The sequence below is a fragment of the Adelges cooleyi genome, unplaced genomic scaffold, assembly GCF_023614345.1.
Source record: "Adelges cooleyi isolate 19-005CV unplaced genomic scaffold, UGA_ACOO_1.1 ACOO_flye_CR_arks_rails_tigmint_CR_PRNA_9, whole genome shotgun sequence".
Taxonomy (NCBI): Eukaryota; Metazoa; Arthropoda; class Insecta; order Hemiptera; family Adelgidae; genus Adelges; species Adelges cooleyi.
Genome location: NW_026096579.1, coordinates 6,580,300 through 6,594,387, shown reverse-complemented (window position 1 = coordinate 6,594,387; position 14,088 = coordinate 6,580,300). Strand labels below are relative to the sequence as shown.

Sequence of the window (14,088 nt, the reverse complement as noted above, 5' to 3'; positions counted from 1 at the left end):
AGTTGTTTTTTTTTTTTTTTACAGAAAAATGATATAATATTGCATTAATGTGTTAAAAAAATAACACAACACAATAACTTGTGAACCCAAAGTAGGCTCATCGGTAAATAAATAATAATATATCATTGTGTACACAGATTACAAGCGACAATCTGGTAATACTCGTTTATGACATTATTAAATGTGTTTTATAATATTTTAATATGTCTGCTTTCGGCGGACCGAGCGAATAATATTCCAACCTTACCCAATATTTTCAACCAGTTTTTAAAAACCTATTTAACGTTTTCTAGATATCATAATTTATATATAAATATGTGTTGTTAGTTTTATGGACGGCGCTTAAAACGTACCTACCACCTGAATAACACTATTATAACACCATTAGTCTAAAGTACTCGATGGGTAGATAGGTAGATTTATTTATGGTCACTGCAAACATTTAAACACAATAATATTACAATATTATACTGTTTAATTAGCATATAATTTAATCGTTATACAACGATTGTCTCCGCAAGCTTGGCTTGTTGTGGAGACAACAACACTTGCTGCTAAATTTGTGAATGAAAATTTGGTCAATTAAGTTGTTATTTCAATATTTTAAATTCGGTTTTAAAGTTTTTGTGTACATTTAAAATGCGTTTATTCATAAAACAATCAATATTCAGATTTTCAAATTTCCAGCGGTAAATATGGCAGATTTAACATTTTTTCTTAGTATGGTTAAATACTAGTGGCACTTGTAATGAGTCTTATCAGTTTGAAATTTCAGTGGGCAAATAAATAAATAATTATTTATGTTTCATAGTAAAGTTCAAACAATATTATGCCAAAAAAGATAATATATTTTAAATGTTTGCCTTGTACTAAAGTTATGAAAGGATTTGAGAGTATTATCATTTGGTCTCCACTGTATAATATTTTAATCCCATTCCGCTTGGAAATGTCATACAAAATTATTAGTAAATTATTACTAAAATTTCTAGTACTACTAAAAGAGGAGTACTTATCCGCATTATGCGGCGACCGTGATGGTAAGAAAACTCACTATAGTGAAGGTTGACAGCAGAATATAGTCAATTTATGCCTGGACACATTTCAGAATATTGCACAATACTGTTTAGTGGTAGCTTTCAAGAATTTCCTAACCAGCAATAATATGTTTGGAGACTACTGAAAACAAAATTATATTTTCACAATAATGTATTTGAAAATTATTTAGTATTCTCATAATAAATAAATTATGAAAAATATTAAAACATTTTCAGTTTCCACGACAATATATATAATTACATTTTTTTCCCGCTATTCTGGGTTGGCATTTTGGTAATAAATCAGCCGCTTGATTTATTAAAACTTAAAAGTGTCTACGGGGAAAAAAGAAGACAAGTCACTTTTTATCCATAAGTTTTCTGAAAAAAATCATTTAAATATACAAAAATACCATAAGATAAATGTCGCTTTTAAACGGTACAAATTGTTCGTTGAATATTTTGCCGGTGCATTACTTACTATTAATATTTTCAGAAGTGTTTTTTCACTTCACTTACCTCGTAAAATACAAATAGGTAATATAATAAAAAAAAAAGAAAAGTTTTAAGAAAAGTGAACTCTTCCTTTCGTTTTTCTGGTATTCTTCTTTTAAAAATCGGGTTTCCTCTGACCTAATCTCACAAGTGCACATTCAAGTGCATAAAACAATTATTATTAGTAAAAATTGCTTACCTATACATTTTCAGTACATCTTTTCTTGAAATTATTGAAATTTAATATCTGTCCAGGTCGGCGTTCCTCAGATAGCCAACAAAAAAATTGCTCTCACCTCTCCCTTTTGTAACTAAAAAGTATAAATAATAATTTATAACCAATAATGATTATCTTGACTTGCCCAGAAAAATCACTATTTCATTTTCCTTCTTCCACCTTGGTCACAATAAATATTATCTTCTTTTCTACTTTTATTTCTATTAAACCTATTTCAAACTTCTCACGAAAAAAACCTGAATATTCATAAATTTGTTGTAAATTAATTAAAAAAAAAAAAATTTTCGACTAAATCAATTTGCTGTTTTTTATTATTACTAAAGAGGTACCATACCATTATAACTAATGATTGATTTCTAATCATAAATCTACTTGTATTTTACAGCGCTAAACTATAATAGTATTATTAGTAGCGGTTTGTTTTATTTTAATTCATTAAAAACTATTTGAAAAAATGTTTGCACTTTATCCGTTCATAAATATGTGAATTCTACACAATGTTTCTGTGGCCGTTATAAAAGTGCGTAGGGTTGTAAAAAAAAAACCTAACAATTCTATTACAGCGAACCGATAAAAGAGACTTTTCATAATAAAAGTCTTGCAGCTTGGAAGAATAAAGTTTTCAAATAAAAAAGACAAATAATAATTATTACTTTCAGGCATATAGGATATTATATTTCATAAAAAGTATAAAAAAAAGTAATCAACATTATTATAATATGGAGTGGGTTTATTTTTATGATCTTTGTACAAGCATATAGGAATTTTTGACACTTTACAATAACTTATTATAGTGCATCAATATATAGACATGTATTTTACAGGTTTTCGAGAGAACTAAAACGCTTCAGCAATTTAATGCCCAATCATCCTGCCAAGATCTACAGGCGGTCTTGTTGATTTTTAACCAAGCCTGTTTCGCGAAGAAATACTCACACAAGTTGGACAAAAGCAAAATGTGTTGCCTGACCGGCGCCCCGTGAAAATTAACTGGATTTCGTTGAAAATACACAAAAACCACTACTATAATATACATTTATATTGTAATTCACACGATAATAATATTATATTATGTTGTCACGAACGCTCCGAACAAACAAAATGCATTTTTCTACTTCTTATCAGCTTATCAGTTGATCTTCTTATCAATAATTTCTTATCGGTCACACGGAAATTTCCTCTTATCATAATTACATTCACGTTAATCACTATTCTTTCGCCCATCCCTTCGGCTACCCCCCCCCCCTATCCTTTGTGTACCAAAAGATTCACTCGAATTTTCGGCAGGCCCCTAGAATATTATTATTATTCATGTCAGCATATAGAAATAGCTTTGTAATAACGTTATCGAATTTGACTCCTCGTGTCGGCAGGCAACCTTGAGCCTTCTACTCTGTCGGGAGTACACTGTATAATAATAATTAACTGTCGCCATTGAACAGAATAGCACTGTTAATTAATTGGGGTTCAGTGTACGCGCCTACCGGCTCGCTCAAACGACCAACCGGAGGTTAATTAGCGGTTTTTACCGTACAAAGAGCACAAAACGTTTCACTCAATTCCCGGGCGAAAACCGCAAGTATCGCTTACACGTTTCTGTTGTCGTAAAGGGAGAGAGATTAATATAACAGCTAATATTCAATATTTTGCTACCAAGGGTGGACACTCAAATCTAACGCGTCGGACATACTTATCACTAAAAAAAAAAAAAAGTAGCGGCCATCTTTTGATTTATCAATCGGTATTGTGTTATTTCTATTCGTTAGTTGTGTATAGATATCATATTATGTTATGGTAAACGAAAAGATGGCCGTCTCCATCCGAAAATCATTGTTTACATTAAGTGTCGTCTCTGATTATAATATCTACTCTGTGAACAAATCGTCCAGTCTAATATCTTATCAATAATCCCTTATCAGCTGTTATCAAACAGTCTCTTATCAAACGTCACCGATTTCGTGTTGCAAATTTTGCATTGACATTCAGCCATAAGACATAATATTCGTGTCAAAAAGAAACGAAAAGAGGTGTTTACTTAGAGAAACTGACCGAGTACGCATTGTAACAGAAACCATAATATCATACCAAAATAATATATCTATAAGCGATGTCAAGATGCATATTATTTATTATAAAACGTACACTCATGTCTATAATTAAAGCTGAAAAAAAACCTAATGAAATGATCGATCAGCACAAATTGTACCGTGATATATTATATACTTGATATTATTATATTTTTCCAGCGAATTATAGGTTTGTTTTTGGTGTAGTCCACTTCCGACTTTAAGTTGATCGGCTACACGAATAAATCATGTTTTCCTGAATAGATTTTTATTTTAGAAAATATTCAAAGCTTTGTTAGGTTTATCCAAAGCGGTCGGTAGGCTTTCCAAGAACTCGAGTAAGTACATAACGAAATATAATAAATTCTTTTTTTTTTTTGGAAAGAAGACAGCTGACAACAGCTTAGAACCCGAATCGTCTAAGGTTTTTTTCATTCAATAGTAGCCAATAACATAAACTCGGTTATTATATTGTCAGCAGCTATTTTTTGTACAAATAATATAAGGTTTTTTTTTTATTATGTAGGTGCTAGGGTTATTCATTTTTCCGAAGCACTTCATGTAGTTAACAACATGTTTAATACAATTTATTATTTTGACTGCCCAGGTGAGGTTTTTTTAATCCTGGATTTAAATATATATTTTTCCCAAAAAGGTAGGTAAGCAAATTATTAATTTCATGTCTAAATTTTTGAAAACTCTAGTTTCAAATCGAAAAAACTTGTTTCGTTCACTTTTTATTTTCAAGCAGCCTTTATTAATGATCAACGTTGAACTTTGATATTAATGGAAAGTATTTCTAATGTCGGCGGCACTTAAAAAAAAATGTTTTTTCGCCTTCAAGTTTGGCGTTGATTATTTAGTCTTTAAGATTATTTTTCATTACCCCAAGACGAGTGATTCAGGTACACAATAGTACAAATAATTGTTCTCAAAGAAAACCACAACAATGGATTCCTATCGTCCGGGGCTGGCAAAGAAAATATTTTATTGCTGTTGCATTTGTTTGGAAAGTGATTAATGATCCACCGTTGGTTGTTCAAAATGTCAAACTGGAATGAACTTAAATGTCTCGTCATACTTGGGTTAACAATGTTTTTCGTTATCTTGTGGCGCATAAGAAAGTATTCTGAAAATGGCCTGAAAAAATTTAAATTGTCAAAAAGATGGGAAGCAATAAAATTATACGAGTACGTTATAATATATATTACATTAATTATCCATCGTACAGGATTGGTTTAATATTATTTCATCAGCTATCTAATTTTACTACTCCGAAAACTTGGGTCATTTACTAGAAACTTCTTCGTACTGGAACTATAAAGTGAATGTGACACATTGAGTCGGATAAAAGTAGTTGTTTTAACTTTATACGGTTTCTTACTATTATACAGACAAGCCTTGTCGTTAAATCATAAGAAGAAAGTCTAAAAAAAAAAAAATTATGGACATTAATCGAAAATCTATTAGTAACTCAATTTTTTTTGTACTTATGACTTATGGTAAAAAATTGTACTGCAAACATTCTTGACTCTTGAAAATGTTGAAACTCTAAGTCCAGTCAAACGGATTCTGTCTCGTTTCATTATAGTCTGCTTGGTTAGTTTGTAAGGGACTAGCTGTTCCAATTCGCCCAACTATAATGAAAATAAATAAAATCTCAATAAATTAAACAAGACAAATAGAAGACTTTTTTAACCATGCTTAATATATTTTGTTTTGAAAAAAACATGACCAAATAAAGAAAAAAATAAATCGTGCTTTTTTAGCAATACAAATATATTCAATAAGCTCAGCTTATTAAAACGTATGAAAAATGTAGGTAATGAGTTGTTTAAAAAAAAAAAAGGCTAAGAACAGATAAAACAAAATTGTTGAGACATTGAGTTTATTTTGAAATAGTTCTACAATTTTTAAAAAATACATTAACTTGATTCTTTAAATGATTCTTATCCTGGCACCCATAAACACACATAATCTGTGATCTAAAAATAACTAAAAAGAACAACATTATATTTTGTTATCAAAGTTTACACAAAAAATATCTTTTTCAACCTTCAACTTTTACCACGTGTCGGGACCATGTGGGCGAAGTTTTTTTTTCCAGATGGATGTACACAAAATATATTGTGTATTACATTTTTGCACAGAAAATCAATAATAATAAACTTTTAAAAGTCATTGTTTTCTCAATAAAAACTAGACAAAAAGTATTAAAATAGTATGACACGTGGAAAACCATGTGGAAAATAGTTCCTCCTGATTGGTTATGTATTAAAAAAAAAACAAGTATGACACGCGTAGAATCAAAAACAAAATATTTGATAATTTTTCTACAAATTAAATAAAAACATTATTAACAGTTCATTAATTACTTACAAAATATGAGCTTATAAGATTATTTTTATTCAACTAAATTGTATGGTTTGCGTCATTATATTAAAAAAAAAATTGTAAGATAAATTTGAAATTTGGCAATGTCATTAGTTATTAAAATTTTTAAAAGTAAACTGATTCTGCCATTTTTTACTTATTTTTGCCCTGTGAATTTGATTCCGGTAATTTTTCGGAGGAAATTTCTAAAAGTTAATTTAAGAGATAAAAAAAATAAAAAAATGGTCTCAAGAATTAAATTGTTTTGGTACTTGATGATTGTTAGCTTCTTTCTTTCAGGAGAAGAGAATGGTAATTAGGACTCTTTGCATTATCCATACATCAGCAAACCATCTCAGGGCAATGCACATCATAACCTATAAAAAGTCTCTTCGACAGTTTTATTTAGAATGTAGAAAACCGAATATTTGTCAAGCTTTTGTGTTTGCCTTGAGCTTATTTTCATCGGGCACTGCTAAACGCGGTGACCGTTGTAAAGTATCAACGGCGGGGGGGCAAAGGGCTAGGCCCCTATTTTTGGATTATGATAGAAGAGCAGTTGTCAATTGTTATACCCGTGGGTAAATGGTACCAAGATGTTCATGTCGATATTACCTATAAATGTAGTCGCCCCACCCACAGGTATTGGTTTTACCGCCAAAGCCTAATAAATATATAATTTTTTTTTTTTTTTGTAGTCGATAAGTTCATTAACGTTGTTCGGTGGTCAGATGGAAATGACCTGCCGTCGAGTGGACTGACCAGAGATGGTCTCGATAGCCTTGAAATTGATGCGATGATCATACAACTATGGTAGGTATGATGTTCCTAATACACACTGTTTGCTAGCAGATTTTCCACATCCATAACGCGTTAAACAGTTCGGTACCGAAGACGTGGCCAACATGAATCCCACGACTTATGTGAGCGTCTTACAAACAAAATTTTTCAATCGGTTAATGTTTTGAGTTTTAACAAGCTTTTTAATATTTTTTTGTAGATTACAGTAATCGTCGTAGCGGTCGCAGCTCAAGCCGACAGCGCAATAAGAAATACAAAAGAAATTGTGCAGAACCCGATCAATGCAGAGTTTGTAGGTATAACGAATATTGTTTTATTTGCAGTAATATAAATTATTTTTAAATTAAATATACATCACACTTTATTTCTTTTTATCGCAATCAAATTATTTGCTACCAAAAAAACAAAATATATTGAATAACAGATCATTAACGTTGGGCTTGTCTGAGGTTTTTTTTATGCATGTTTAAAATAGAAATACATATAAAACAAAATACATCCTATTTGGAGTTTTTCGATTAATCCAAAACAGGTATTAGATTTTTTCTAGCGCTTACTTTTTTCTACTGACAACGCAGTAATTTAGAATTTGCTTTTGTGTTTAAAAAGGTACTGCAAAATTCAGCAAAGAAACAAAATTAAAAAGTTTATTTCAAATTCATTTTAGATCATGCTGGAAAATCGTGAGAACTAAAAACACAATTGTAAAATCAATACTGTTTTTATTGTACCTTTTGTGATACCTGTTTAACATATTCCTGCAACACCGTAGCTGTAATTGATTTGCATCAATGCATTTTCTGGAAAGTAATTACATTGAAATTATGTCTAATAATGCTTTAAAATCGGCGACTGCTTTTTATTGTCACAATATTGAAAAAACAAAACGTAAATCCGTCTTTTATAAATGTAAATTATTTGCCATTGTTCTTTCGCCGAAGACATGGAAATCACTGCCATTTGAAATTCGCATTGTTCTTCTTTTATTAGAATTTTATTTTCTTCAGTTATTTTCTTAGTTCGAAACAATTGAATTATTTATTTATAACCTCTTATTTTCGCGTAGATTAACGCTTAAAGAAAATTGTTGAACAGAATTTCGCAAACAAATTCTTTAAGAGCCTTATTAATAATTTCTATGGAAAGTTGAATTTTTATTGTTCTAGTTATATAAATTTTAAAGCTATTTTTCAATGAATTAAGATGATTTTTCGATAAAAAGTCTTTTTGTCGAATTCGGAGTAAAAAAACAAAAACGTTTTGTTTTTATTCAATTTGAGTGCAATAAAAAAATAATAAATTTTTGGAGGCTTTTTATCACATTGGAAAATATTATACACAAGTCTTATAATATTTTCAACATTTTTGGAAGTTACTATCACTGTTGAGTTCAGATAATTAAAGAAAAACATCTAGACGAGATTAAGATTGTTCCATAATTATTTTTATTTAAACAAAAATAACAATGAATAAATACGTTTTTAACTTGGTAAAGCTTTAGATATATGTTTTTTTTAATGACAAAAAAGATAATTATTTATTTTTTTATACAATAAATCTTTGGCTTTATGTTGAAGTATTACATACAAATACTAATATCCACTAACATGATGCATATAAAATATAGCTTAAATCTATTACTTTTAGTACAATTTGTAATTAATTCTATAACTTATTTTGTTCATTTATAAATAGGTTTATCATTAGTTTTGACGGATAGATTTTTGGTAAATTGTTTTTTGATCTACTATCTTAGAACTGTTAGAACTGTGTTAGGTTTTTGAAAAAGAAAAAACCCTTATACATATAGTAATACGCCTATTAGACTTATATTATCTTTAATTTATAATTTAACTTAACCTAACCGGTAAAATATGAAAAAGATAATGTAAAAATATTGTTACAATATTAAACAAATTGCAACACAATTTCAAACTATATTTTTGCTGTTTGGGTAAGTGATGCATACATTTCTAGGCCATAAATCCAACACTTTCTTTCTGTTGCTTTTCCGATTCTGTCTCAACTCCCTCTCCATACTTGTTCACTCCTCTCCTGGCCAAACAAAGCCTAAAAAACACTGGCATGCTTTGATTTTTCAGTGTTTAGACGTTGAAATTAACATTTGTACTAACCCCTCAATCCAATAAACGGTCAATGCTGAATTTTTCTTTCTTATTTTTCAGATTATCCGAACTACCCTAGTGTAAACAATCTCGCATATCGTCATGGACCCAACGGGCCAGCATATTATGATCTAGAAAATCCTGTGGACGATCATTACTATCAACAATTTCCATTCCAGCTGATCGCCTACCCTTACGGTGACCTGCAGCTGTATGGACCGCCACGACAATTGAGTTACCAGCAACAGCAGTACGGAATTCCCGGTCCGTACCGACCACTACCACCGGGAACTTCAAGTCCCGGCACTGTGCCCATCCATCCGCCGGTTCCTCATCCGTTTTACCATGTACAAGGGTCACATTACCCAGACACTACGACCGAGCCAGCCAAGACCACCACGACGGAATCCAATGTAAAGCCAAAAGCCAGTAACTAACAACATTAAAGTGACTAACAACAAGGATATAAGTCACACATTTTGTTTTCTTAAAATAATCGAAATTGTTTAGTGTTTTTGAAAACAGTTTTCAAGTTAATCAAACGCACATGCACTTACCGTTATGAAAATGTTTAAAATGTATAAAGCTTTGGGGAAAAAAAACCAATTTTAATATTGTCTAATATTGTAAAATAACATAAACTGTGTCCATAAAAGAAAAACTGTAAAAGAGAAAATTAGTGGCTCACAATCCACCCTGTATATATATACATTTATATATTATATATGCATAATTATTATGAATATAAATATAGGGTTGATTATATAATAATAATAATTTTAGATACACACGGTTTGATAGAGTAAAATATTTGGTTCAGCCAGACGATATCCGACTGAATTTAATTATTATATATTTTATAAACAACGATAGTACTTATTTTCTAAAATATATTAAATAAAAACTAAAGCAATAATTTGTATTCACCTAATAGTGTTAAATTTAGTTGGTGTTAACCTGGTCTATTATTATCTACCAGCGCGGCGTTATATTTTGCGCGAACTTTGAAAAAAAAATTATAAAAAATACTCAGGCTACACTTAAGCCCCTAAATTTACTCTTATTCGAAGGCTAAGAACATTTACTATAATATTATGTAGATTTTAAAAGTCAACATTTTCCGAAACCCTCTCGGCAGGGGACTTAAACCAAAAAAGTAAGACAGTACAGCAGATCACTATAGACCGCATTAAAAAAATATAATTAAAAACACTTAGACCTCTCTGATATACACCATTTTGATCTCATTCGAAAGCTAAGAACATCTGCTATTATTATGTGTAGTTTTGAAAAGATAAAATTATTACCTCGCCAAATGGAGTATGAAGCTGTTTACAACTGTTCTGCTTGACCCTAAATTGAATGTCAGGCTTGTTTTATGGAAATTTGCCTATGATTATAACACTGGCAAAGATAAAAAATAACTACATCATAATGTTATATGAATAATTTTTAAGTTTTATACGTTTGTATTGAACATTTTTGCTATAGCCTATAAATAATTTTTTAAGTATTTGTCTCATTTCACCGTTGTACTGTTTAATGTAATAATAATAGTACGCATAGTGTGTGTTCCACTTAGCTTATTGACATAATTAAAGCGTTTTTAAAACTCAAAAATTATTCGTGCGACATTAAATCTGTGGTAGGATAACAGAAGCTGGTACGTCCTTTTTTCCAAATTTTGGGAAAATACAATTAAAGGTTTTCAGCAAATTGTATTCTCATTTTAGTGTTAGCTTGCATCTTAGCAGAAACGGTTTAATAATTCAAGCACTCGGCCGTACAATATTTTGCCACTTTGATTTCAAAACATATCCGAGGTACGATTAGGTAAAAATTGACAAAAAGCTGCATATCAGGCAGAAGCTGATACACGTTATGGCTGAAGAGCAAGTGGTAAAATAGAGTGTAGAATTTTAAGTAACTGATGAGACTATCGGTGATGTGTAACGCTAAGCGATTAGGTTACATAGATGGAACTCATAGTAAGACAAATAAGAGATAGTAGACTGATCGATTGATCGATGTGTATATTGAAAGAAGGAAGGAAAATAATATAATTTTATCTGATCCCAGCACAGAGCAATAGTTATACACAGACATTGGATTAGCATGATACTATGGTCTATTGAAATAATTTGAGATTGCTCTCAACCGGTCTTAACTGCCTTGACTGCTTTGCTCTCCGACGGGTCTTCGTCGTCGTACGTTTCCAGAGGTTCTCCTAGCCGATGTGACTCGACGTCGTCTTCGATTTCCGAATGGAACGGCTGATCGTCTTCCAGGTTTTCGGCCATGTCTTCGGTGTCGGGGCTTTCCTCCACGCTGTACGAATTGGCCGCGGGGGTGGTGGAGGTAGGCACGATCAGCTTGCCGGTATTTTTCGATCCATAAAAATACCCATTGACCGGCATCGTCGGGATGGGCGCGTAGTAGATGAGCTTTTTGTGATGCGGCTTCTTCGGTTTGTGGTGGTGACAGTGTTCTTTGGGCTTCTTTTTCGGCTTTTTCGGCTTGTGACGATGACAGTGTTCTTTGGGTTTCTTTTTCTTGGGTTTGCACGGTTTGCGGTGGCTGGGCATCATTGGCGGACGAACGGGACGACGATGGTGGTGGTGCTGGTGGGGTTGGCGGGGCGCCCAGTGGAAGGGCACTTGCCGGGTTATGATCAACGGCCGGTGTGGATTCCGAACCAATATGCTCAGGTCGCGCATTGGCCTGACCACCCTGGGACCGCGACTTTGCTGTTGACTTTGGTAAACCGGATCCAAAGACTTGTCGCGTTCCTTGGGCACCAACGAGATGTCCGTCTTAATGGACACCTCTTTGGTTTTCTTCACTCTGTTGTAGTCGTCGCCGTCGTCGTCGCCGTCGTCGTTGTTGACGGCATCTTCGAGTTTATCCGGCCGCCGTTCGTACCTTTCGGCAGAGTCTGCAGCATTGTACCGGGATTCTTCGGTTCTGGGGTCTTCCGTGGCCTTTGGCCGTGCCGGTTTGCTCGCAGCGCTAGGCACGTGCTCGTGGGACACTTGGCTTGGGAAACCCACGGGGAAATGCTTGGCATAGCCAAAGGCGTTGAATCCGTAACTGCGCGTGGGTCTGTTGTTTTCGGTTTTGGACGATTCCGGGGCAGAACTGCCGTTGTTGACATACTCGCCGTACGCTAGCACCACTAGCCAAAACAGAGCCGACTAAAAAATCATTAATCGCAATATTCATTAAAAACCTAATCGACAGTGTTGAGAAAATAATCCCAAAATTATTATTTATCTAGATAAAAATGTTTTAACTATTATCGTATCTACATGGCGATTCGTCTGATGTATGACACTCATTTTCTCAGAAAATATGAGTATTTTGAAAGTCATTTTTTCCTAAACTTTAATTAAAACCATATGTTCTCAATTTGAAAAAAACAAAGTATACTTCTGTTACGTATAAGCGATGAAGATGTTAAATTGATCACCAATTTCACAAAGGAAATGTGTTAAACTCTTAAACTTAAATGATCAATTAATATGGTAGTAATACATTTATAATAAACACACATTATACGACAACGATGGAACAGATTTTGATATTACTAAAAAGAGTTGAGCTGACTGCCGGCTAATCAATATAATAGGTGGTATTCACGTTAAAATAATAAATTTCAAAAATCATGTATATGCTTAAAATCTGTTATTTTTTATATCAAGTAGTATTTTTATGTAATACTTCTTGTTCAAAACGGCCAAACCGTATTCGAAAATTAATCTCTCCTACTTTTAATGCTCATGTAACCGACTAGTATACACACAATTATTTTCAATTAGTTATGAATAACGTTACAAATTGTGCGATAAGTTTCAAATCTGGCGTTGCATAACGCTTTGGGTTTTTGAATTCTGTCTATCATAGGTTTGTGATATTTAGAACTAACTGCTCTGATTTTGTGTTAAAAAGTAACTATGTATGTTAACAATCATCAAAGGTACCAAAATCAGTTACTTAACTAAATTGTTAAGTCTTTCAATGAAAATAAAAGGGTTTGAATTCAACGTTAGCGGGGGGGTGCTTGGGATACTAAAAACCTGAAGACTAGTGCTTTTCAAAATACCTACAATTTATTTTTTTAGTGAGAAGTTTGTTGAACAGGTACATAGTGGAGTATAGGTATACTCACCGATTGTAGTAAGTCCATCGCCGAACACGGTACTCATGACGACCTATCCGCCGTGTGTCCGGCAAACATGATGCTAATGATACAGAGCCTAAGTACACACTGTCATTGGACAGGTGAGTTCAACGGATCTACACACAAGACACTGGCAGTACACCACTACCACTACCACGTCAAATGGACCGTGTCGCGCGTTCGGTCAGGTACAAAGTTTTGGTTTTTCGGTCTTACCGTTTGGTTTTCCCACAGTATTCTTACGTCATGCGTCTGCACACCGTTTGCCGGTATGACTGTGATGTTTTTTTTTCGAAGACAATAAAAAAAAATCACAACATCAAGTGATGTAACAATCACGGCTGCAGCGTATAGCACCGCAGTGTCTAATCGGAACGAAACGACGATGGTTGGGTCGATTTCAGGAAGTTTGGAAATCACTCACTGGACACGACCGTGTGCAATGAAAAAAGAAAAAAAAGAGAGGGGGGGGGCCGACGATTCGACCGTTTGTATATTAAGTATTATATATTATATTGGGTATTTTTAAAAATTGTTTTATATTGGGATTTTCGATTTTATAGGTACAATTTATCTCAAAGATTATATGTATACGATCGATATTATGAAAAATGTCTTTTCCCCCGTTCTACAATAAATTAGTATCACCGGGTCATGGTCGCTGATGGGTATTCACACGGGAAACACGGCCGATTAACTCTGCGAAAGTGAGAACCTTTTCGAATATAAAAAAACATTTACCGGCTGTTTACACGCCCAATAAACGTATTAGAAC

The 14,088-nt window shown here is 32.8% G+C and overlaps 2 protein-coding genes across 2 annotated transcripts; one reads left to right on the top strand and one right to left on the bottom strand.

Annotated features, from left to right (window-relative positions):
- The first annotated feature begins 6,960 nt into the window (after positions 1–6,960).
- On the top strand, positions 6,961–10,056 carry LOC126846421 (uncharacterized). Its single transcript, XM_050585800.1, has 3 exons — positions 6,961–7,129; positions 7,207–7,303; positions 9,194–10,056. Exons 1-3 carry the CDS (start codon positions 7,112–7,114, stop codon positions 9,568–9,570), a joined length of 492 nt encoding a protein of 163 aa, XP_050441757.1. The 5' UTR covers positions 6,961–7,111; the 3' UTR covers positions 9,571–10,056.
- LOC126846420 (uncharacterized) lies at positions 9,630–13,407 on the bottom strand. Its single transcript, XM_050585799.1, has 2 exons — positions 13,302–13,407; positions 9,630–12,327 (listed from the first exon to the last, which is right to left on the bottom strand). The coding sequence occupies exons 1-2, from the start codon at positions 13,317–13,319 to the stop codon at positions 11,287–11,289; spliced, it is 1,059 nt and encodes a 352-aa protein (XP_050441756.1). The 5' UTR covers positions 13,320–13,407; the 3' UTR covers positions 9,630–11,286.
- Between the last annotated feature and the right edge of the window lie 681 nt (positions 13,408–14,088).

Excerpts from the sequence above, each read along its gene's own strand:
- LOC126846421 (XM_050585800.1), top strand. Across the intron at positions 7,304-9,193 it reads GATCAATGCAGAGTTTGTAG|ATTATCCGAACTACCCTAGT; the intron begins GTATAACGAATA and ends CTTATTTTTCAG.